Here is a 26,924-nt window from a genome sequence, read left to right as displayed (position 1 = left end):
CATATAATAAACCACGCGAGGATGTCGGGGATAACGTCATATCGTAAAAGTAACGTTTTTAACTCGTTCTTTGAGATGAATTGTTTAAAAGAACCGATTCGCAGAAATGAGTCGCATCACTACTTTGAAATGTGAGATATTTACTAGATATTTGTTATTTTCTTTAACTAAACGGATATACTTGTTTTATTTATATATATAAAAAATTATATATATTTTTTTTTAATAAAAAGTTAGTTTAACGCAATTTCCGGTTTCAAAGTAAACAAGCGGAGAGCCACGTCACAGGCTGAGGGAAGGTTTAGCTTCACACAGTATAGCATTTTCTATTAAAACAAATTAATTTATCAACTGTAAGCTTTTTATCGCTGTATCAGCCCAGCGACGGGCTGTCGATTTCTGATGCACGTTAGTATTAGAAACACAGGCTAAGATTCAAATAAATATCGCTGTATCATAGTCGATCTGCAACCATCTTTTTTCTCATATCATGACTCCTGGGGCGCCTGGTATTAATGAAAAAGTCTTGCAGTATGAGACGTTTATCAACGAAGTATTGAAACGAGACTTGCAGTAAGTATCTTCGCTTGAGATTCAGTTTTGGTGTAACGTTAACACCTGCTATAGCAATGCTATTAGCATGTTTACATGTTTGTACCATGGTAATCCCATGATTTCTTTAAATGTGTTCTATCATAATACCATGGTATTATTTGAAGTGCCATTGGATTCCATATAAATACCCATTTTACATGATAATGTGTTTGTTATATTTATATGTATATTTAAATCTCTCTCTCTCTCTATCTATATATATATATATACAGTATCTCACAAAAGTGAGTACACCCCTCACATTTCGGCAACCATTTTAGTATATGAAATCAGTTTTAATAAGATTACATTAACTCAAAAAACTATTTTTTAATGTTGATATTTATACAGACTCAAAGCCTCATCTCCTGAGCTACTGCACAAAGAACAAAATATATCCAACACAATAAATAAATAATTTTAATAAAGTTCAAATTGTTTTCAGTTTACACATCTGTTAGGCTACGTTTACATTAGTGCGTGTTCATTTTAAAACACATCATCATTTCTAGGTTGTTAAAGACTTCAAGAAATGTAAAATCTTCATCCACTTTCATAAGTGGGTGTTTTCTTTTCTTTCACCATATGTTTTATTGTTATTAAATTCTGGTGTAGTATGTCTAATTATTTGAATGCATAAAAACAACTTAGTTTATTTAAATTTATTCTTAAAATAGCCTAATGAAAGGTTTTATTTTTCCTCAGAAATTCTGTGTTCTGTATCTGGTTTTCAAATGAAGACATAAAACATTCATTTAATTTCTTTAAATTATTGAAAATCAAAGTTTATTTATTTTGGCAAACAAAGGGGGTTTACTATTAAAATAAAAAAATGGAATAACTGTTGTGTGATAATTTCTAAAAAAAATAATAATAAAGTTTTAATAATTTTAATAGTAGCCTAGTATTAGCAGCAGTATGTACTGTCCGCTGAACAATATTAATATATTTCTGCCGCAGTGTCTTCCAAGTTAAACCGAACTTTTATTTTGACGGGTTTCCGGGAATACCTTTACAGTTCTGTGTGTATATGATATGACGCAAGTTCTACTCGAATCAAACGGTAAAATGCTCATTAATTGACTCTCACAGCAGTTCTGGAGATGTTGTTCATGTGTTTATGTCCTCATTTAGTTAGGCGGCAGACGCTGAAATCACCGCGAGCGTCACGCGAGCTTCAGTCTGTGTATAATAAACAAACCGCGCGATATAGAGAGCAGACTGTTCCCCGTGCGCTTTCGAAATTCTCGCGGATGTCAAACACTGATCTATCAGCGCCGCGCCACTTCTAGTCAAACACACCTAGTGCTGCAGGATTATTGGCTCACTGACGGTGATGAGATTAACCCCTTAGGTATCGAAATTTTGTACCGAAGGACAAGACGTTTTTCGATACTCGGTGGTATCGAGGCAATTCGGTCGGTGCCTAAAAAGTATCGAACTCGATACCCAGCCCTATTTACAGGTCTATAAAAATGTGTGTATCTTATATTAGAGCAGTTAAAATTTGGTGCTTTGAGTACAATTCTCTCATACTGACCACTGGATGTTCAACATGGCAACTCATGGCACAGAACTCTCTGAGGATTTGAGAATTAGAATTGTTGCTTTCTACAAAGATGGCCGAGGCTATTAGAAGATCAGTAACAACCTGAAACTGAGTTACAGTACAGTGGCCACTGCCATACAGAGGTTTTCCAAGACTGGTTCCACAAGGCCTTGGAACAGGCCTTGCAAGGGTCGTTCAAGGAAGTTGAGTCCTCGTGCTGTGCGTCAGGTGCAGAAGCTGGCTTCAAAAAACAGATGTATGAGTGCTGGAACCATGTCCATCTGAAGCTGGCTCATAAGAAAGCCCGCAAACAGTTAGCTGAAGACAACCTGTACAAGAGTATGAAATACTGGAACCATGTCCTGTGGTCTGATGAGACTCAGAGAAACAGATGGTGTCCAGCATGTGTGGCAACGCCCTGGTGAGGAGTACCAAGAAAACTGTGTCTTGCCTACATTTAAGCTTGGTGGTGGTAGCAACATGGTCCGGGGCTGCGTGAGTGCTGCTGGTACTGTGGAGCTGTGGTTCATTGAGGGGAAACATGGATTCCAACTTGTACTGTGACATTCTGAAGCAGAACATGATGCCCTCCCTTCAGAAACTTGGTCGAATGGCAGTTTTCCAACATAATAACGACCCCAAACACACCCCCAAGATAACAACTGCCTTGCTCATGAAGGTGAAGGTGATGGAGTGGCAAAGTAGTATGTCTCCAGACCTGAACCCTACTGAGCACATGTGAGGCATCCTCAAGCGGAAAGTGGAGACGCACCATGTGTCTAACATCCAACAGCTCTGTGATGTCATTGTGGAGGAGTGGAAGAGGATCCCAGCAACAGCCTGTGCAGCTCTGGTGAACTCCATGCCCAGGAGGATTAAGGCAGTGCTAGATAACAATGGTGCCCCTACAAAATATTGACACTTTGGACACAGTTTTGACATGTTCACTTAGGATGTATTCATTTTTGTTGCCGGTTATTTGGACAATAAAGGCTGTATGTTGAGTTATTTTTAGAGGACAGTAAATTTGTACTGCTATACAAGCTGCACATTGACTACTCTAAAATATATCCAAGTTTAATTTGTGCAGTATTGTCCCTTGAGAAGATATACTAAAATGATTGCTGAAATGTGAGGGGTGTACTCATTTTTGTGAGATACTGTATATATACAGTCATGGCCAAAATTATCAGCTCCCTTGGTAAATATGATCAAAGAAGGCTGTGAAAATTAATCTGCATTGTTAATCCTTTTGATCTTTTATTAAAAAATCCACAAAAATCTAACCTTTCATTGGATAAGAATTTAAAATGGAGGGAAATATCATCATGAAAAAAAATGTTTTACTCAAATACACGTTGGACAGAATAATTGGCACCCCTAAGAAATTCTTATGAGTAAAATATCTCTAAAGTATATTCCCATTCATATTCACAATTTTGAGCACTCCAGGGTGATTATGAACATGATATTATCCAGCCATGACTTCCTGCTTCACAGAAATATAAATAGGAGGGAAAACAAAGCCCAAATTCCCTTAACCTGTTAACTGTCACCCCCCTTTTTGAAAATAGACTTGAAAGTGCACTATTTAATAATCATCCATCACAATGAGAAAAACCAAAGAATATATTTCTGATGTGCAGCAAAAGATAATTGAGCTACAAATTAGTGAAGTGGCTTTAAGAAAAGAGCTAGAGCAGTGAAAATTCCCATTTCCACCATCAGGGCAATTATTAAGAATTTCCAATCAACAGAAAATGTTACGAAACTGCCTGGAAGAGGACGTGTGTCTATATCGTCCTAATGCACGGTGAGGAGGAGAGTTTGAGTGGCCAGAGACTCTCCAAGGACCACAGCTGGAGAATTGCAGAAGATAGTTGAGTCTCGGGGTCAGAAAACCTTAAAAAAAATTGTCAAACAGCCCCTACATCACCACATGTTGTTTGGGAGGGTTTCAAGAAAAATTCTCCTAAATCATCCAAAAACAATCTCCAGCATATTCAGTTATCAGACACAACTGGAGCTTCAAATGGGACTGGCTTCTATGGTCAGATGAAACCAAAAAATTAGCTTTTTAGCAGCAAACACTCAAGATGGGTTTGGTGAACACAGGGTTAAAAAGTACCCCATGTGTACAATGAAATATACTGCTGTATTTTAGATGTTGTGGGCCTATATTTCTGCTGGAGGTCCTGGACATCTTGTTCAGACGCATGGCATCATGGATTCTATTAAATATCAACAGATAAAAAAATCAACAAGTGACTGACTGTTAGAAATCTTATAATGGGCCATGTTTGGATCTTCCAACCGGACAATAATCCAAACACAAACCTCAAAAACAAACACAAAAATGGGTCACTGAGCACAAAACCAAGCTTCTGCTGGCTATTCCAGTCCTCTGACCTGAACCCTGTAGAAAATGAGTGAGGTGAACTGAAGAGAAGAAGAACCAACATGGAGCTGTGAATCTGAAGGATCTGGAGTGATTCTGGATGAAGGAATGGTTTCTGATCTCTTGTCAGGTGTTCTCTAACCTCATCAGGCATTATAGGAGAACATTTAGAGCTGTTAAACTGGCAAATGGAGGTTTCAAAAAGTATTGAATAAAAGGGTACCGTTAATTGTGGCCAATGTGTATTAGAGAAAAACATTCATTTCATAATATTTCCCCCCATTTTAAATTCATATCATCCAATGAAATGTTAGATTTTTGTGATATTTTAAAATAAAAGATCAAAAGGATTAACAATGCAGGTTAATTTTCACAGCCGCCTTTAATCATATTCACCAAGGGTGCTGATATTTTTGGCCATGACTGTGTGTGTGTATATATATATATATTATATATATATATATTTATAAAGATAAAAATAGATAAAAAAAATAAATGGATAAAAATTATCTACTACTATTTTAACACTGTGTTCTGACAGGAAAGTATTGGAGCAAAGAGATGCTGTGTATGAGAAAATAGCACAATACCTTCAGCTGAAGAACACAATTAAAAGCATTCAGGTATTTTATCTCTCATTTTTTTGCTATGTAACCTTGCCTATCTCTATTTTAATTTGTTGCTCCCTGTCTCTGTCGTTTTCTTTGTCTCATTCTGTATTGAGTGATGTGTATCATATGTTGCTTTTGCTGTATTTTATTCATCTTTAGGAAACTGACAGCAAGGAACTCAAAACAGATGTTGACCTTGGCTGCAGTTTCTATGTGCAGGCTCATGTGTAAGTATTGCAAGTCTGTCTACTGTGCGTCAATGCCTCTGTCTAACATTTAAAGCCCTAAACACACTGCACGATTTTCGGCTATCCCAGACGAAAGACTGGCATCGTGAAACAATGGTGGTGATTTCTGTGATCGTAGCTCCTAATCGGTGGTCCTGTGTCGTTTAGTGAGAGCGGTTCAAAGACGACCGTTGTCACGGTCTTGCGACCAAACAAAGCCTACGATACAGCATGATCATCGCACAGTGTTTGCTGCTACGATCCACGTTTACTGACCAACCAATAAAAATGAGACATGAAATCATCGCCACATGGCGTTAAAACATAAAACTGCTTCCCTCAAACTCTTATCCCTTCCTCTTTTGCCACTTCCACTTTTTTCAGCACACACAAAAAATACAACTGCTAAAGTGTGATTTATCATGCTCTTTTTCTTTACCACTAGCGCATGCTGATGACATTTTATTCTTCTGTAGAAACGTGCATCGTAGCGTACGAGTCAATAGGTGTCATCATCATACAGTCTACACACACATCGTCAGAGGTGGGTAGAGTACCCAAAACCTGTACTCAAGTAAAAGTACTTATAGGAATATTTACTCAAGTCAAAGTAATAGTCTGAATAGTTACTTGAGTAAGAGTAAAAAAAAGTCTCGGATAAAAAAAACTACTCAAGTAGTTAGTTACTTTGGATCATATAGTGTATATCTTTAGTCTATTTTTACATTACATTACATTTAGAGATGCACCGATTGCAATTTTGTTGGACGATTTCTGATTTCTTTTGTAAGTGTGACCTGCCTATACTTCATTTTGCAGATTCCGATTTTCATTCTAAAAACTGACAGCATATACAAACAAAACTCAATCCTTTTTTTAATGCAAAGAAAAAAGAAAAAAAAGAAATTACATCATAAAAAATTATTAAACATTGCAATCTTGCAATGCATCTTCACTGTAAGATTCATCTTCAGTTGTCTCTTCCTTGTGTGAATGACACTGTGAGGCATTTGTATGCTCTCTCTCTGTGCTAAAGCATTTATTTGTAAACTTTTGTCTACTCTGTGAGAGCACGAAAGCCTCAAAACCTATTGTCATAATGTTTTGTCTAGAATATGTGGTGAAAGAAAAGATTATTTTGAAGTCAATGCAGGCTAAAGACAAGGCAGTTTGAGTGTGTGTGTGTGTGTGTGTCAGAGAGAGTTATAATATCAGATTCATAAAAGCATATTGCATGCAGTTCAGGGTAGGATGAAATAGGTGTAATACAATAGTGTGTGTGTGTGAGAGAGAGAGAAATGGCACGAGTATACATGCATCCACACGCACTGGCCCAAGGCCTTTATGTTTGCAAGCACAACATGCTCCTGAACACTAGTTGTTTCTCTTACTTTCATTCTTCCCCATTCACTTTCAATGGCCGGTCCATTTTTGACAAGTGTGACTTTGTGCAAATTTGTACAAAATAAAAGCATTTAAAAGCAAACTTCCTGATTAAACATTAATGCACATTAGTGTGAGAAACAGTGTTTTTTATCATTAAAATTATTCACAAAAAATGCTTTTTTTCACTCAAAAAATGAGGTGACTACTTTTGGATAAATGAGGCTTACGATTAATCAGATGCAAATTGAAACCCAAAGCCAGTCCTAAATGAAAGAAAACAAGTTGACAAAAAGAATGAATCCAATATTTGGTGATAATATAGCATAATGAGAGATTTATAAGCAATTGATCAGAGTCCGGTCATTTTTGACTGGGAACACCACAAATGTGACTAGGTGAAATAAAACCCACAAAAAATTACGAAAATTCTAAAAACAATTAATGAGATGTACTTATACCCTATGTGAACAAAGTCATACGTTGTATTTAATGTATAAGGTACATGTACAACAAACTGGTAATGTCATAGTGGTATTGTGTGCTGTAATCGAATGTAGCCTATCTATACCTGTGGAACCGTTGACAGCACATGCGGTGTTCATCATCTCATAAAGATCTTCATAGCTAGCAAACAATAGCCTTTGCAGATTTGCTTTCAAATGACTGTAGATCCAAAGCCACGTCTTCAACGCTCTTGATGTTCTTAAACTTTCTGTTACAACTGTGAGAGCCGCTTCAGATGACTCCTGAACGAATCATTCAAACTGATTCGCGAACCAATTCACTGGTTTGATCAAGCCTTTGAACAGAATTGACTCAAAAGAATGAATAATTTGCGAATGGGCATTGCTCATTGCCCAGAGAAAAGTAGACGTCGCGTTGGGAATAAATTGAAGCATTTTTAACTTGTATTGCATTAAGATAAAGAAGGGAGAGGAGTAAAAGTACATTTTTTTCACCTAAAAATTTACTTGTGTAAGAGTAAAAGTACCCATCCTTAAATATACTCCAAGTACTATTAGTTACCCAAAGAAGTGTGACATGCAGTGAACTTATAGGATTGCTGAAACTGTGCAGTGTGTTTTGGGTTTAAAAAGGGCAAACTCATAATGGATTCATTCCTTTTTAGACCTGATGCATCAAAAATATATGTGGCAGTTGGGTATGGATTCTTTGTCGAATTCACACATGCAGAGGCTTTGGATTTCATAGAAAAGAAGACTAATCAACTAACAGAGTAAGAGAGTATTTGGTTTTATCTTTTGGTTTTTGATTGTTTTGAAATGTGCATGTTTGCCTTTTTTATATATATTTTTTTTACCATGAGATGTTCATCAATATTTGGAAAATTTCAGGTATACTGAGGTCCTTACCAAAGATGCAGCAAAGATAAAGGCCAACATCCGCATGGTTTTAGAGGTACAAATCATTACGGTTTACTTGCTTATACTTTTTTCAGTTTATTGTGATGCTTAAGAAAATCTGTTTTCATAGGGTTTGAGGGAATTGCAAGGTCTGAAAGATCTTCCAGAGGACAGAAGGAGAGAGGTGTTTTAGTACAGTACACCAACCACAGCACAGTGTATTAAATTTGCACATATTATGGCTGACTGCTTTATGGCAGTCAGGTTCAGAGGAACATTGCCTTTTAACAGGTTATACTGTTGTTTTGAAAAGTTTGCTGAATAAATACATTTTCAGTACAACTGTCAGTGTCATTGTGATCATTTTAAATAATTATATCACTGTACACACAATACATTAACGCATGACCTTTTAAAACCTCTTCATATAAGATTAGACAGTCTATATGAAAAATGAATATGTAAGAGGATTCTCTTGTTTAAATATGTCAAGCAAATTATTAATTTTATTGAGATTGTATTATTGTAAATGAAGAAAGTCATATGTAAGGCTGTTCAAATCATTGGTGTTATCTGGTTAATGTTCATTTTCATAAAACAGGACTTTTTACAGAAATAAGAATGCTACTATTAATTTCAGTCATTTCAACAAGCCACAAAATTAGACTATGAAGCCAATACTTATGTATATCTAAAATGTGAGTACAGATTGATTCTGGAATAAACACTTTAACTTAGAAACTTTATCTACTGTAATTCAAAAGTAATTATTTGTTTGTTGACTCTACAAATAATAAGAACACAAACTGAGTATAGCTTACCCTGTCCACATAATCAGTTCTTCATCCTGTCTGTGAGTATGGCGTTCGATAAAATGCTTTCAAACTGCGTGCGTGCTTTTGGGATTGAAGCACTTTCAATGAATTACATGGCCATTAATCGATCATTAATTAAACTTCTATTTTAGCTGTTCTGATTGATGAAGACTGTGGTTCATTTTAAGTTTCTGCAGCATCCGTGTGACGGCTACCCTGTCACACTAGTAACAGTTGCCATGGAAACTGGATGTTGAATTGTGGCAGCACTGTAAGACTTGCTTCCTGAAATAGACTGCCGCATTTGAGCACAATGACACACTATACAATCATTATAATGTGACATTGTCAGCACTGGCTGTGAAATTACAGATTTTACGTTTTAAAATGATATATAGCCTAATTCAGGATTTAGATGGAACTTTTTTTATACATATGATTTCCAGCGCATCAAATAAAAGATGATTTATGCTTCCTGTATTATTGTATTACATATGCAGTATGTATGCTTGACATAATTTTGATTGTACACTGTGTCAGAGGTTTTCAGTCTTTTAGATGCCACGAACCCCCAAATGTGATTATCCTCGTGCAACAGGCCCCCATTTTAAAATTTAAATGTAGCTATACACTCACCGGACACTTTATTAGGTACACCTGTTCAATTGCTGAGTAACACAAATTGCTAATCAGCCAATCACATGGCAGCAACTCAATGCATTTAGGCATCTAGATGTGGTGAAGACGACTTGCTGAAGTTCAAACCGAGCATCAGAATGGGGAAGAAAGGGGATTTAAGTGACTTTGAACGTGGAATGGATGTTGGTGCCAGACGGGCTGGTCTGAGTATTTCAAAAACTGCTGATCTACTGAGATTGTCACACACAACCATCTCTAGGGTTTACAGAGAATGGTCCGAAAAAGAGAAAATACAGTGAGAAGCAGTTATGTGGACGAAAATGCCTTGTTGATGTCAGAGGAGAATGGGCAGACTGGTTAGAGATGATAGAAAGGCAAAAGCTGCTGCAACATTCAGATGGTAGGGTCAGAATTTAAAGAACATGAAAGCATGGATCCATCCTGCTTTGTCTCAACTGTTCAGGCTGGTGGTGGTGGTGGTATAATGGTGTGGGGGATATTTTCTTAGCACACTTTGGGCCCCTTAGTACCAATTGAGCATCGTTTAAACGCCACAACCTACCTGAGTATTGTTGCTGACCATGTCCATCCCTTTATGACTACAGTGTGCCCATCTTCTGATGGCTACTTCCAGCAGGATAATGCACCATGTCACAAAGCTCAAATCATCTCAGACTGGCTTCTTGAACATGACAATGAGTTAACTTTACTCAAATGGCCTCCACAGTCACCAGATCTCAATCCAATAGAGCATCTTTGGGATGTGGTGGAACGGGAAATTCACATCATGGATGTGCAGCCGACAAATCTGCAGCAACTGCGTGATGCTATCATGTCAATATGCACCAAAATCTCTGAGGAATGTTTCCAACACCTTGTTGAATGTATGCCACGAAGAATTAAAGCAGTTCTGAAGGCAAAAGGGGGTCCAACCCGGTACTAGCAAAGGTGTACCTAATAAAGTGGCCTGTGAGTGTATGTTTTCCTGTGTAAAGTCCCAATTTATACTGTGGAAAAAAATTTGATTATAAATATCTGTAATATATATTTGGAAAATATTTTGTTTCTCTTATGTTGTATTATTAAATATTTCATGCTTACTATAGTACTGTCTAGTTCCATGTATTAGTTTTCTATTTAGTCATTCATTCACTCACTCAAATCAAATTAATCATTTATTATAATTTTTAAATGTAAATAAATGATTATATTATTTTTATCATTGATTTTCAACATTTTTACACCGTTTTTCTCTAAACATGCCCACGGACCCCCTAGCACTCTCTTGTGGGCTCCTGGAAACCCCCTGCATTTAGTTAGATGAGTTCAAGCAACATTTCAGCGCAGTACTGCAGCAGCAACCTGTGGCTCGCGCTTGTTAGTGTGTGAGAGGATTTATGCAAACTGATTTGAGCGCATATGCAGATTTTCAGTCGACCTTGGTGCTGAAAAAAGGTCTCTTCACTAGAAGACGGCAACACAAAAGCACAAACGTTTTTTCTCTTTGATTCATTTAGCTTTACAGCCGACCCACGTCACGCCTGTGCGGTGACGTCACGACCGCACAGGGGACTCGCGCGGACCAAAGAGAGGTGGAAAAAAAAAAACAAGTAGTCGAGGCGCTCGTGGAAACAGGAAGCAAACGGGGGAAAGCAAAGCAGAGGTTGTTTAAAAAAAAAAAAAAAAAAAAACTTCCGAAGGGAGCGCTCTGTCTTTTACCTCCCCGTTATTTTGACAGTGCGGCCAGTCCGTTGCTTGGACACCGCGCGCTGAAGGAGGGAAGCTCGCGCGCTTCGCGCCGAAGTGGATGGACCTGATCGGGGTCTCGCTTTATTTGCCCTCCCTCACCGTTCACCACGCTGGAAGTAACCCCTCCTTACTGTTACCGTATTGTTTTAAAGGCAGGGCGTGACATTCCACCGTTTAAACGCGGCCCTGGTCGATTTTACTGGAGTATTTTGCCGTTTGAAGAAGTCTTCAGTCCGTCTGACAGGAACGGTGTAACGCGCAGGCAGCCTGAGCTAACGCGAGCTAGCGACTTAGCTGCTAATGTCAACTAACATGGAGGGAGAGGTGCATGTGTTACATAACAACCAAACGCAATTAAACCACCGACTTTTGACACCCAGCAAGCACAGTTATGGACGTGAATTAATCTCCAAAGAATAAAGCTGCCCATAAACACATTTATTTGGGAGAGATGGAGTCGAACCCGCTGATCAGCGGTAAGTTTGTTATTCCACTTCAAGGAGGTTGGACATGGAGGAGTGATTGCATTTGAGTTTAATAAAGTGCTCGTTACTCAAATAAAGCCAAATACATTCACAACTCGCTCTGATTTATTCGTACACGCTGCCTAATCCTGGTGTGAGTGGGAACATTGTGTTCAAATCAGTGTGATTGTCCAAAAAGTATTAAGAGAAGTGGTGTGTGGCCAAGTATGGTGACCCATACTCAGAATTTGTGCTCTGCATTTAACCTATCCAAGTGTACACACAGTAGTGAACATACACCCAGAGCAGTGGGCAGCCAAAGCTGCGGCGCCCGGGGAGCAGTTGGGGGTTCGGTGCCTTGCTCAAGAGTCTCTGATACCTTATTTTGGTCGGGTGGGTTAACACACCTGTAGGCAGCCTGATGCACTTCAACTGTGTTTTGCAAGCCAAATGTCTAGCAGTGTGTCTACATGCTGCTGTTTCTGAATCAAATACAGTGTTTGGCTGACTTGTTTGCCTCCTGGTTATTTCTGAACTGATCAGCCATCAGCGAGTGTAATTTTAACAGAATTGCATTTGACTGTTTTATTGTGCATTAAATATTTAGATTTTGAGCTGTCAAACAAGGTAGTTTGCAAGGGTGGAAGTTTGTTCTTCTATTTTAAAAGGTGATTTATTTAATTGTTATTATGATTCTCTCCCTTTTGTATAATGTACAACAAGCCCTTTATAATCACTCTGAAAACTTTAAATCAAATGCATAAGAACTTGTTTGATTTGACATGATTTTGCCATGCATTTGTCAGCATTTCTTTACTTTGGTTGTGTAAATGAAACCAATGTCATCTGATATTAACCAGCAGACCTCATGTAAACCCAAAGAGACTGTGTGGACACCTTGATGACCCACCAGGAACTGTCGTGAGCCCCACTTAATACAAGTGTATATGTGTCTATTAGGGATTTGTTTGGTAATTTAGCTCTGAATTCATTCTGCTCACATCACAGTCCTGTCTGGCTCTCTCCTCCTTTGGGATACCAATTCATTCATTGGCTATAAGTCATCATGCAGTCTGAGAACTCAAGATAATTGACTATTGAGCATTGAGGTCCCTGAACAGTCTTAAGGCAATAAGGTCTGATGGGGAAAAACAGATCTGTGTTGTTCAGTGCCGGTCTTTGTTTGCTTTTCTCAGATGTACAGGCTGATTTATGAGGCATTAGACCAAGGCAAGCTGTGCAGTGTTAGTCCCTTGATTAGTCATATTAGATCATACTGGAGTGCTTCAGCTAGAATGTAACACTGCAAGGAAAATTAGGGAATAATCAACATGTAAATAAGACAAATGTGAGTCTGATTCTTTGGTTCTGGCTTCACTGTGACATTTTTATCTTAATATGGTGACACATTGGTTATTTTTACTAGTGTATTCTGATGCCAGATTTTTTTAATGATTAATCACCGTTGAAGTGTATGTTATTCATAAAAGCTTTGATGTGTTTGTGCTATTGTGAAAATCAAGCTGTTTGTTTTACTGGCCTAAACAGTTCAGTTCATTTAAATAAAAACACACAATGTATTATATTTAATTTTTTAAATATAAAAAATTGCTTTATTTTTTTCAATGGCTGTTTATTTAGGGATACACCTATAATAAAATTCAGGCTGATGTGGAAAAATCGATAGTATTTTCTAATCTACTATTTGTACTATTTTTGTATTACTCTGTTTGTACTTAAAATTAATTGATTGATTAAGTGAATTTAGACATCTCAATATTATAATGTGCAAGATTAATTTTTAACTGAATAGTTGATGATAAACTATTCAGAGAGGTTGCTATAATAGAGGTAAGACATGTATAAGAAAGTACTTTTAAAGGCTCTGAAATAGGCTCGTAATATAATGTTGTATTTAAGTTAGAATTAGCTGACTAAAGAAATCTGATATCTAAAATATCCAATATTGAGGGATTCAATTCAGCTGGTATGGTCCTGATATTATCGTTCATCACATTTTTGTGTTCATTTTACAGTGTAGTTACACAAGCACTATTAATAGTTATATTTCATTATTTGTTTATTACTTACTAGGCATATTTTATTCATTATTAATTAATCTATAGTTATTGATTGCTTAAAAATCTAAAATGTAATATGTTTATGAATAACATTGAAAGTTATTCTCTGTTTGCTGTTATTGGTCAAAAGATTTTCAAGCTGTGATTTTACATTAACTTGTAGAAAATATCATCTGCTAATAGTCTACATGTTCTCAATGCATAATTACTGTATGAATATCTAGTAGGAAGAGTAATGGAAAGTGTTACAGAGATGTCTTCAGAAACTTCTTTTTTGGGGTCATCCTGTACGGAAATTAGTAATTTCAGCAGTCTGAGGGTCTCGCAGTGAGATGTTGATAATGAGTTAGTGTGGATAATGTGCTAACTGCCCCTGTTTGCCTTAGTGTGTGTAGCTGCCCACAGGATATTCTTTTGGTGTTTCAGTCCTAGAATGATACCATTTATTAAAGACATTTTACTGCTAATGAATGCACTCACTCGATCACTTACAGCTCAATTTAATGACGTATTAATTAATGAGATTTTATGTGCTAGGTTAAAATGGAAACAGGTTCCCGTCATTGTCATCAGCAATTCACTGTGATTAATTTGGTTCAGTGTGCTTGAAGGGGGGCACGGTCTTTTTTATTCCTTAGAAACTGTTTCTTAAATGCTTTTACCATGGTGATCGTTTCTAAGGTGTTGCTTATGAGTTACGTAAATGAAGGGGGGGGGGGGGGGGGGGGGGGGGGGGGAATGGTAATAGGGTTCATTTGCATTCTCAACATGTTCTTCCTGAACTTGTGATACACGTCCTCTGCTGATGGTAGCACCATTAATTCTCGCCTGTTTTTCCTAGATTTCACTGCAGATATAATGTTCACTCTCCATTTATGCTCATCTACTCAATCCAACCATAAAGAAAGAGGATTTCATTTACTGTACTGACGATGTGAATTTGATTTCAGTGAATGTAGGATTCTGTTAAATCCCACAAAGGCTGTTTTTTCTAACATGGCTTCAGTTTCAGAACATACTTCTCATAACAATGAGTTCTAGGTATATTTGATGCAGTATTTTAAGAAACATAGCTTGTAAAACCAATATCTCTTGTTTTCACAGCACTTATGGCTTTATGGTGCAATATTTTACAAGCAGGCTTCATCACAACTGATGCATACTGTATATCAGTGTGTATTCCAGTGAAAGCATTAGTAAAAAAAAAAAATTTAATAATATTTATCTGTACTGCGTTAGGCTAACCAAGACTTGTAATAGCACTTGCACGTTGTTGCTCTTTTGTTGGTTTTGATTGCTTCTTATGTCCTCATTTGTAAGTCGCTTTGGATAAAAGCGTCTGCTAAATGACTAAATAAATAAATAATTGCAGGTTGTTTTATGTTTATTTAATACTAACTTGAGGTTTTTCAAATCTTACACATTGTTAACATGATACTAAGCACCAGTAGGTTACAGACACTGCCTATTTATCACAGTCTGTTTTTTGTGTCCTGTAGCAATGGATCCGTCCATTACATTGTGGCAGTTCCTGCTACACCTGCTGGATGATCAGAGTCAGAAGCACTTGATCTCCTGGACGTCTGGGGATGGGGAGTTCAAACTGCTGGATGCAGAGGAGGTGGCCAGACTCTGGGGGCTGCGCAAGAACAAAACCAACATGAACTATGATAAACTGAGCAGGGCACTTCGTTACTACTATGACAAGGTATGTGCAGGAGTAACTATGAATGATGGGAATCACAGACGTAATCAGTTTATTTTATATATGCATTACTGTTTAAAATGTTGGGGTCTGTAAGATTATTTTTAAAGAAATTATTCTTCATAGATGCAATAAAGTGTTCAAAAGTGACAGTAAAGACATTTGTAATGTTACAAAATATTTATATTTCAAATAAATGCTGTTCTTTTGAACTTTCTATTTATCACAGAATCTTGAATAAATATATCATGGTTTTCCACAAAAGTATTTAGCAGCACAACTGTATTTAACATTGAAAATAAGCAGCAAATCTGCATATTAGAATGAGGATCATGTGACACTGAAGACTGGAGTAATGGCTGCTGAAAATTCAGCTTTGTATCACAGGAATAAATTACATTTAAAAATATATTCAAATAAAAACATTTACAATTTATTTTAAATTGTAACAATATTTCACAATATTACTGTTTTTACTAGTGCTGTCAAACAATTAATTGCGATTAATCGCATCCAAAATAAAAGTTTTTGTTAACATAATATATGTTTGTGTACTGTGTATATTTATTGTGTATATATAAATGCACCCACATACAGTATATATTTACAAAATATTTACGTGTATATATTTATATTACAGATAAATATATTTAATAAATAAAATCTAAATATATACAACATGTATGTGTGTGTATTAATATAGACATAATAAATATATACAGTACACACATATATATTATGTATATTATATTATTTTGTATGCGATTAATCGTTTGACAGCACTAGTTTTTACTATATTTTTAATCAAATATATGCAGCCTTAGAGAGTATAAGAGACGTCTTCAAAAACATGAAGAAATCTTACCAACCCCAAAGTTTGAACACTAGTGTATATAATTGATATACAGTAATACAATTCAGTGATATTAAATAAATGAAAGATTATTTACTCAAAATGACTCAATTTATGTTAGCCAGTTAATGAGCCTGGACAATATTTTGGTCCATCACTAGTTTTTATCCATAATTTTGGGATTTCTACTGTCTAACTACTATGAAGAGGATAGAAAAACTTTTAAGATTGAAGCATGATTTAATGTTTAATGTCAAGTGCATATTATTGTTTAGGCCTTTTCAACAAGCTTTCATACTTCCACAGAATATTATTAAGAAAGTTAGCGGCCAGAAGTTCGTCTATAAGTTTGTGACCTTTCCGGACCCCAACTCTGCTGATGGGCTGAAAGGACCTGAGGATTCACAGAGGGCCACTACGGGGGAGCTGTCCATTCAGACCAAATCTAACACAGGTGCTAACACCACCAACCCATGTCTCTCCAAGAGCCTGCAGGTTCAGCGCTCCTCCCCTAGCTCAGTGCAACGCAGCTCCCGCAACGACTACATGAAGTCTGGTCTCTACTCCACTTTCACTATCCAGTCCCTACAGACGCCCTGCAAAACTGCATCCAAGTTCATCAAAACGGAGTATGTCCTGAGTGACAGCAGCCCCAAACATGCTCCGTTGGACCACACAGTGTATGAGGTCAGCTTCTTTCTGGATTTCATGTTTTTCTTTTAGAGCTGATGTTTTTAATTCTGTTATAAATCCTCTCATATGACATGTGTCATTAAATGAGTTATCAGCTTGTTAAAACCTGCAAAACCTTGTGAGACACGTTGTGTGTAAGGTATTTGATTCACATTTATTATGTATATGTGTATGTTGCAGATGCGAATGTGTCAGACTGAAGCACAGCAGGGAAGTGCTCAGGCGCAGTCTACTATGGAGAGCAGCAGTTTGCAGGTGATAGTGACCCACCCCTCCCCATGTGCTACACCCGCCCTCAGCCCACAGACGCCCTCTGGATCTGCCACTGCAACAATGGTATGGATTTGCTCTTTAACGCTCATCCAGACTCAGTCTTTAAATACTTAAAGCTGTGCCATTTTAGCACCGATGATGGTGTCAGCAACGTTTGGGAATCGTGCAAGATTTCTTGCTTTAAGCAAAATTGTCAGTCTTTGAACGCTTAGTGTGATGTCACTTATGGCAGCAGTGTTCATTTTGTTAGCTATTTTTTAGTTTAGTGTTAGTCTTAGTCCTGTGTCAAATGTCCTTTATAGTTTTTACCATATTTAATCAACCTATTCTGTTTTTTGTTCAGTCAAGTTGTAGTTGACTAAAAGTCTGGAATTTTTAGTCTATAGGTTCAGTCAATGAAAAGTAAGTCATATTTTAGTCAGGCTGCATATTAGTTAAACTGATAATCACAGTTTTTTGCTCAAAATTATTGCTGTGATTACTGATCATGGTTGTTGTCATTTGAGAATGTATATCAGAATTATTGCACTTTCTTGATTATTGACTGTCATCTCATACACATGGTTTATTTGGCCTCATGTAGATTTATTAAATTGTCATATAGATGATCAAACTCTACATTATGAAAACTGGTAAAACTCAAAAGCTTCTCTCAAAAACGAAAATTCTTAATATTAACTCCAATATTTCCAAATTATATTCATTTGTTTTTCAATTAAAACTATAACAAAAAAAAAAAAGGCTTTGTGGCACAGAGGTTGCGAAAGAGCATTTGTTCAACAACCATAATCACAAACATTATAGTTGAAATCTATGTTTGGATATATTATGGTCAGCACTGAAGCCTTGTGTGTGTTTTAATTTTTTTTACTAGTTTTTAATCTCATATTTTTTGTCAACGATGTTGCAATGAAAAAAGGTTGTCAATTAATAATTTTCTTCATAGTTTTTGTTAATGACATTAACACTGAATGGCAGTCGTCCCAAGTTATATTCACATCGCCAGTGTCAGAAATTTTCACAGTCAAGCAAGTCCTTTTCCCAATTAATAAAATAAAGCACAGCATTTTTATTGCTGCCCTTAAAAATGCGTAACACTATGGAAGAAAATTAATTACAAACTAGTCGTTGCTCATTGAAGCCCTCATTGTAGCCTCCTGAAAATTGTGCATCAGATTTATAAAGCTTATGCACCCAAATTCCTGGAAAATACCTTAAAGATCAGCTAAACAGCTTACAATCCAATTATTTGACACCCATGTTAAATACTGTTATTATTAAGAATTATGTGCATAAATTATGTGCCATGTTGTTTTGAATTCATCCCACAGAATACTCAAGCACAGAAGAGCCAGAATTTGGGTGACCCACCCCAGATCTACCTGTCCGATCCCAGCTCTCTGACCTCGCTCATTCCTCTAGCTCATGGAGAATGTGTCGTCAACTCCTCTCAGCCTGTATTTGTGGTCATAAAGCCTTCGCCTGTTGGGCTGCCCAAAGAGTCCAGCCTGTCGCCTGAAGAAGACTTGCTGGAGATTGTCGATTTGGATGACAAAACAGATGTTGTGGTGAGCAGATGTGTCAATTAGAAATCATTCATCATCCAAACATCCAAAAAATATTGAACATGTTTGGTTGCAATGAAATGCTGGAGTAATTTAGCAATTTATTTATTTATTTTTAGCTTTTTATTTATTTTATATTTTTATTTGCCATACTCAGCCAGTGTCCACAGTGCCTGTCTCTGGAGTTACAGATGCCCCAATCCTTGTGGATGCTCCATCACCCTCCGTGGAGCCGGTGGCCCAGCCGGTTGTAGAAGGGGAGGTGAAAGAGAAGCCTGAGCTACCCGGTTAGTCAAAACGTCATGTTGTTTATGCATTAGAAAGACGTTGAACTCAAAAGAGCTGGCGAGGCTCAAAGCAGTTTGTTTTTAGGGTTACTTAGTTATAAAAGGGACATCAGTTAAGTTCCATTTTAATATTGGCTGCCTGGCAGCCAAAAACAGCCTACTGTTAAGATAATTAACTACAATACCTATCAAAAATTTGGGATCAGTAAGATTTTTTTAATGTATTTGAACAAAGTCTTTTATGCTCACCAAGACTGGATTTATTCAATCAAAAATACAGTAAAAACGTTTGTTTCAATATTGTTAAATATTATTACTACCTAAAATAACTGATTTGAATATATTTTAAAATGTAATTTATTTCTGGCACAGCTAAATTTCAAGCAGCCATTACTCCAGTGTTTAGTGTCTCGTGATCATTTAGAAAACATTCTAATATGCTGATTTGATTGTCAAAACACATTATTATCAATGTTGAAAACAATTGTGCTGCTTTATATTTTGTGGAAACGTATATATCATTTTTTTCAGGATTCTTTGATGAATAGAAAGTTAAAAAGAATAGCATTTATTTGAAATAGAAATCATTTGCAATATTATAAATGTATTTATTGTCACTTTTTATCAATTCAATGCATCCTTGCTGAATAGAAGTATTCATTTGCTGGATGGAAGTATTAATTTTCTTAAAACTATTTTACTGCCCCCAAAGTGTATATTACTTGGTAGAAGAATTGTTTATTGTGATTATTAATAATATATTCATTATCAAATGACAATGCCTTTTATCATATTGCTGATTCTACCTTTGTATGAAAGCAATAAGCCACTCCAAGCAATCCTTTACAGTTATTTGACATGGTTATAGGTCAACAAAACCCGCAGTGCTTAAAAATCAATCATCAATTTTAGCCTCTTATTCAAAACTGTTTTCAGAGGACACCAATACTGCATCAGCCTCCCTCCCGGCGAGCACGCAGGAAGTCCAGCCTCCTAAATCAAAGAAGCCACGTGTGCTTGAACTGCCATCCTCGTCTACGCTACTGCCCCCTGGACTCTCACTGGATAAGGTCAATGCAGCGGTGAACAGCCTTCTGGCTCCTGGCAGTGCCACAAACACCTTAACACCCACAGTCATCACCTCCCATGCCCTGGTGAGCCATTCAGTTCAGAATTATGGTTGTTTAAAACATGTGCTAACATTTAAAAAGTACATTTTTGCCTTTTAAATGCATTTAATTCTGTTAACAAATTTTAAGTTGTTTGCACTATTTGGTGGAAATGTATTATTGCAGCTTGCAATTGCATTACTAAGACGAAACCCACATGAACACATTTCAGAAAACAATATTTAAGCATTTTACAGCCCTGATTTAAACACAGTGCAGTCTTTTACCACATAGAAGGCACAAAGAGATGACTGTTTCCGCATTATCTTACAGTCTTTCAGTGAAGTCGTGCTTGGGTGTTTTTAAGAGCTAGATCTCTGTTTATTCCATACTTTTGATAATTATCAGAAATATCTTGTGTGTTTTTTTTGTTTTGTTTTTTTGTCTAAGGCAACAATAGCGTTTGTGGGGTATGAATGGATGCTTCACATGTACCAAGCTCTTATTCACACAGTCTCAATGTGATTTTTAACAAAGCCAGAGCGATATAAATGCTTGTGTTACCAGATAACCAAGAACAAAAAGATACAACACAATGACCTTGTAAAATGGTTCATATACACACACGCACAACCTCTTCAACCCCCCTCCCTCTCTCTCTCTTTCAGACTCCAGTGCTGTTGACACCGAGTCCACTGCCATCAACCATACACTTCTGGAGCACGCTCAGTCCAATCGCTCCTCGCAGCCCTGCCAAGCTCTCCTTCCAGGTGAGACTTCCTGTCCACGCAGTTTCTGTCCACAGCATGGCAGCAGCACACCATCTGTCTCCACACACTCCCTCAGCTCATTGCATGGATGAGAATTGACTCTCTTCCCACTCCATTCATAACCATCAAATGCATTACAACATATACATTTTATATGTGCCGCCTTTTCCCAACTTTAAAGACATTTGTGCGTTTAGCAGACACTTTTATCCAAAAAGACATAAGTGGAGAAACAGAAGTGATTTTTCACTGAATCAACCATATTCATATGCAGTGGCAAGTTTATTAGAAAGCTAGAATAGGAAATGAGCTGGAAAGAAGCTCATGAAAGAGAGTTTTTCTTTTTTACCAAATAGTCTTGTAATAATTTAATATTCTGAAAACTATTTGGTTTCATGACTTGAAAAGGAAACTGGTGTATTACATGGAGTATTGTTTTTGGATAATAAATGATTTGGTAAATTCTGAATGGATGAGCCACATTTCAAACTCTTAAGTAAATTATGCGGTTATTCCCAGCTATTCACACACTTGTGACCACACATTTGAATTCTGTTATTGTGCCTTCACATTAACACCGCATTGCTATAGTGCAATAAAACAGTAATCTTCAATTAGGCTAATGAACTAATAATTTCAATGGTCTGCATTGCAGTAAATTCACAGTGTTCTCTTACGCTTCTTCCTTTAAGTGGACGTCAAATCTTTTGTGCTTAATTTTGAGAAGGCTTTTGTTTAGTTGGATTGTTCCTTAGAAAAGCATGTGAGCATCCTCTGCTGGACAATAGCAGCAGTGCAGAGATTGGAACATTTATACATTGTAATTTTTTTACAGGAACAGGTGCATTAAGCCTAATCCCACATAAGTGTCCTTCTGTCTGTCTTGTTAGATGTTCTTCTTGGTTATATTTTTATTATAGCAAAATGGTCTTTCAATATTGTTCAGTTTATTCAGTAATCCATGTCAAGTATCAGAGCTGAGTATTCCAGGTTATTAGAACTTTAATGTTCCATTTTAAATGCATTACTGTTAATTTGCACATTTATTTATACTCAAAAAGGGGTCAAAAGTATTGTCTGTGGCAAGGTTATCATTAACTAAAACAAAATATGAAAAATGTATATCTTTCCATTACTTGAAGTGCAAAACATATTAGCTGAAATAAAAATTAAAAAACGTAAAACTTTATAATAAAACCTTTAAAAAAAAATCTCACTTTTGTTTAGTTTAAGTAGAATTACTAAAATACTAAATAAATTAAAAACTAAAATTTAATCAAAACAATATAGACATATTTAAGAAAAAATACTAATAAAAATGGCAAACACAACAAAATGACTAAAACTTGAACTAAAATGAAAATGAAAACAGATATTATGAAAAAAATATAATTCAAAATATTAACCAAAACTAACACTGGAAATCAATGATACTAAAATAACATTGGTCTGTGTAGACGGATAGCATGCCATGAATACAATACATATAATAAATGTAATAATTTAATAGTCAAGCTAAAGTCCTAATTAATACCTTCCTGTTATTCTTACAGTTCCCCTCCAATGGAAGCAATCAGATCCAGATCCCAGCATTGAGCGTGGATGGCCTATCCACACCTGTCGTTCTCTCCCCTGGACCACAGAAACCATAATTTGCAATTTAATTCCCTTATCTCCTTCCATAGCGACTGGCTCCCTCCCCAGCCAATGAAATGCTGAGGACGGCCAATAAAAGATGGGACACTCCATAACAAGTTCTGCTGTGAGTTGGGCAAGGCCTCTGCTCCAATGACGACCCAGCAAGAGGAGTGCTCTCTCAGCCGTCCTTCATGATTGGTTGATGGAGCAGCCCGGTTCTGGGCTTGATGGTGGCGTTTCATAGACTATTTGATCTTTTGTTTTTCCCTTTGCTTTTTATATGATCATCAACGGTTATTTATTTATTTCTGATGTTTCTTGGTGCATCACGAGATGCATGTTCCCGAATGCTCATGTGAATTTGGAACTTGGAGATCTCACTTCATTTTTGATTTCTCACAATAACATTGAGTTATTGACCTGACGAGGTATCCTTTGATTGAATCGAGGCATGAAATGCCATTTACTTCACAGACGGAGCATAGCTTTCTTAAAGACTTCTTTTTTTGTGGGGGGAAATGGAAAGCATGCATTTGAAATCTGCAAGTTAATTTCGTTCTTTGGCATTACAGAGACACAAATACATAATTTTTAGTATATGACACACTGTTGTTTTAAACATTTTGTGTTTTTCTATGGACAAAGGAGTCCATTTTACTAAAGTGGCATTGAAAATGCCAGAGGAATGTCACGGTCATTCCCAGGATTTGAAGAGGTGGAACCAAAGGGGAAAAGATACAAAGAGATTCTGAATGATATCAAGATCTGGAATGTATCAGTCTTTTTATTCTATGACATCATTCCTTTTATTTGAGAACTTTCTTCTTGTAAATATATGTTGCACCCATTCCAAGATTTGAAATACTGAATTTGTTTGTTCTTGCTTTCCTGTTTATGTTGTTGTTTTTTAGTAATTCTATCAAGGAGCCCTTTCTTTGGCAGCATCGACAAAGCAGGCAAAGGTTTCAAAAGTGTCACAGCGAGTCTTTGCAGTTTCATGCTTTTTTTTCTTCTTAAGAAAATGCCAGAGGAGACCAAAGACCAGCTGTTTATATACAATCCGTCTTAGCATCTCTAATTTTTCTCTTATATTTTGCATTTTCTCTCGCTCTCTCGTCTTTATTTTTACTCTGCCACATCAAAGGGCTATAAGAACCTTCACGCAACCAAAACGCTCACACTTCTGACACTGTATATAACTGATACATATGACTCGCCAGCTATAAGTGTAAAACTCAATAATCGTTGTAAATATAGTAATTTATGGCAGAACAGGAAGTATGTAGCTTCAACTGCTTTTGATATTGTTAGTAGTTTTGTGCTGCCTGCCTCTTATGCTATGTTCGTCTGATGTGTCAAAATCACACACGGTTGTTACCTCAAAGCTGTCGCGTCAAAGCAGGCACGCATATACGTTGCAACTGACAAACAAAGCCAACGATTATTTGCATATCTTCTTGCGCTTGTACTTTGCGTGTGAAGCTCAAGTTTCCTGTGGGGAAATCATGGTGGTTATATATAGCATTCTACAGAAAGCTGTAGTCAGTGTTTATGGACAGTAACTGCCTCCACGGCATACAGCCTTTTCTGTATGGCCGTTTTTATAATTTGACCTGAGTTTGCTGAACTCGCACATAACATCCTTATTTTCAATTTTAGGAACATTCGGCCGTCCGTGTCTTTCACTTTAGAACATTTCTGCTCTTTAAGTTGGTGCTTTTTGTTGTTTTATAGAGTTTTCTGCTTTGATATCTGTGTAATTGTAATGAACTCGGGAGGATTTGCTTGTAGCATGTTGCAATTGCTTAAGCGTGTCACCGCTCATGTATTTTGTGCGCCTGATGGCTGATTTGTTACATCCTGAACCAATGTTCTGAACTGTTCTGTTCTCAGTGAATGACTGTTTGTTTTCAGATGAAGCGCTTTAGAAAAGCTTTGAAGATCAGTCAATGTTCACCACTGCTCTTGGTGTCGCTCTGATATGTACCGATGATGTCATGGACGCCCACAAGTCGACACATTGAATGTTCTGTTCGGGTGGGCATTTTGGGAGTCGCCCCCTCATGTTACCACACGCCAAGCTCAGTGACCTGATATCAGCTTAATCATGAATCAAATTGATTTTCATTGGTGAGTTACTTGTGGTTCTTTTACACCATGCGTTGGGCAAAATAATAAGCCTGCAATATCAAATAACTCACTGTGATGATGAATTTAGTGATTTGTGAGTAATACATTCCCCGTTCTTGATCTTTAATGCTGTGTAGTAAGTCTGCAGTACTGCTTTCAGCCGTCTTGTCACTTTCCTCTCAAGCTTGTCTGGATCGGGATTGTTTGTGCCTCTGTACGTCTGTGCGGCTATGCTCTGTAATGCGCTGTGAATGCGTTTTAACAGCTGATGTCTTTGAGCTAAACTCCTCCTATTTCCCTTGCTCTTATGCCGCTGTTACTTTTACTGTACATCAGCACTGATCAATACAGTGACAGCATACTGTGTGCACTGTTCCCCGAAATGAACTATTACATAGTGCTGACTTCATTGATCCCCAGATAAGTTGTTTACAAACTAGCAAGCTTAAAAGACAGAAATAGTGAGCCATATCTATTTGAAACTATTTCTGTTTTACAAATACAGAAAGAAAGAAAAAAACCATTTAAAAAAGTCAAATATTGTAATATTAACGAGCCTTTGTCATGTTAATGACATTGCTGCCCCCCTTTCATATAATGAAACTAATGCTGCACGTCTCTGGACCTACGAAGACTGTTTGGGTATCATAATACCACATTAAATAGGCCTTAAAGTTGGATTTCTGGGTATGTGCTCGTCCACTGATGAACTATTTTGGTATTAATAGCTTCTAAAAAACATTGTTCTTTTTTTCCTTAAGTCATCCCAGAATAAAATCTTCATGCAGAGTAATGTTAATCAGTAATATTTATTGTCCTTTTAACAAGTAAAGCTCCAGCTGAAATTTTTATTTCCCTTCTCCGTTAATAGAACCAAAATTGTGCAGAAATTGTATTTGTGCAAGTTTTAATTGTGCAAAAAAAAATAGTAAATGATTGTTGGTAACCAGCATGTGTAAATGTTCTAGTCACTGAAACCTTTATGCAAATGAAGACACGCATTACATAAAAAAGCCATTTATTGAATAATTGATTGGACTGTAGAGATGTTGGCTGAGACGTTTTTTCTCCTTTTGTGGAGGAGTCTCTAAATTATTTCCTAAAACCAGCACAGATTTCGTACCATGTACAAGTTTCCATTGTAGGACAGTCGATCATATCAGTATTTCTCATTGAGAAAACCTGTTTAATGCTTGTTACCTGCTTATGAAGTCACAAATCCAAGCACCAAACTGGAGACGATGGAGTTGATACTTGCGTGGCTCAAAACTGTTAAGACATTTGCCTCGTTTTGCTTTTCAAGTTACTGAATTTAAACATCTGCAGTTGTCAGATGCTGTAATAAGTCTTTTCACTTGTTTTTTCTCCTTGAAATGTTATGTGGGAACTGTTAACGTATTGTATGATTCTATATTCAGTAATGTGTTGGGAAATCTTGCGCTACGCATATATTTGTGTTTTAAAAAAAAGTGTGCTACTTGTGTGAAGAGCGAATACATGGTCCTGTTGGACTGTTGGGAAGCAGATCTCTGCGGCCTGAGCTCCCTTTCCCAGATGAGAATCACTCTCTGGGAGTTTATTTCATAAAGGGATGGAGAGGCTTTTATTTTTCTGAACTGTCTAAATACTATATCATATGTACTGGAAAGAGACAAAACTATTTTTCATCTGCACATGCTACTTTGTGTATGTGATAGATATTAATATTGTTTTCTAAAGACAAAAGAGACTCGGAACTAATATGAAAGTTATGAATAAAAGGCTATTTTGTTCTTTACGTTGTATAATATATTCATCTATCTGTGTAATGTTCTATCATATGTGCTATCATTCTACCATTTTATGTATCCTTTTATCCGTTTATCTGTTGTTCTGTGTAACATTGTTCATTCTATTCTATCATTCGGCCTATCTATCATTTTGTCTTATCATCTATATGCACAATGAAAAAACCTTATTTTTGAAAATTGTTAAAAACGGAGTTATCTACTTTTGCAAATGAACTCCTCATGTGTATATATATA

At 36.7% G+C, this 26,924-nt stretch overlaps 2 protein-coding genes across 3 annotated transcripts; both read left to right on the top strand.

Moving 5' to 3' along the window:
- The first annotated feature begins 263 nt into the window (after window positions 1–263).
- LOC306849301 (protein UXT-like) lies at window positions 264–8,470 on the top strand. 2 transcript variants are annotated; one of them, XR_013782305.1, is made up of 7 exons: window positions 264–573; window positions 5,083–5,164; window positions 5,312–5,379; window positions 5,856–5,923; window positions 7,895–8,002; window positions 8,121–8,184; window positions 8,260–8,470. XR_013782305.1 is itself a non-coding variant. In XM_079384231.1 (6 exons), exons 1-6 carry the CDS (start codon window positions 491–493, stop codon window positions 8,320–8,322), a joined length of 468 nt encoding a protein of 155 aa, XP_079240357.1. In that variant the 5' UTR covers window positions 264–490; the 3' UTR covers window positions 8,323–8,469. The 2 variants fall into 2 exon arrangements, 1 of the variants encoding a protein (XP_079240357.1); XM_079384231.1 differs by lacking the exon at window positions 5,856–5,923 and having other exon boundaries at window positions 8,260–8,469.
- A 2,677-nt stretch (window positions 8,471–11,147) lies between these two features.
- Window positions 11,148–26,676, top strand: LOC306849807 (ETS domain-containing protein Elk-1-like). Its single transcript, XM_079385129.1, has 9 exons — window positions 11,148–11,808; window positions 15,377–15,585; window positions 16,742–17,122; window positions 17,309–17,464; window positions 18,733–18,969; window positions 19,124–19,253; window positions 20,190–20,407; window positions 21,031–21,132; window positions 22,686–26,676. Exons 1-9 carry the CDS (start codon window positions 11,784–11,786, stop codon window positions 22,782–22,784), a joined length of 1,557 nt encoding a protein of 518 aa, XP_079241255.1. The 5' UTR covers window positions 11,148–11,783; the 3' UTR covers window positions 22,785–26,676.
- The last annotated feature ends 248 nt before the right edge of the window (window positions 26,677–26,924 follow it).

Source organism: Barbus barbus (assembly GCF_936440315.1).
Source record: "Barbus barbus genome assembly, chromosome: 29".
Lineage (NCBI taxonomy): Eukaryota > Metazoa > Chordata > Actinopteri > Cypriniformes > Cyprinidae > Barbus > Barbus barbus.
The sequence above is the reverse complement of the archived record's forward strand: the minus strand, read 5'-3'. Positions and strand labels throughout refer to the sequence as shown.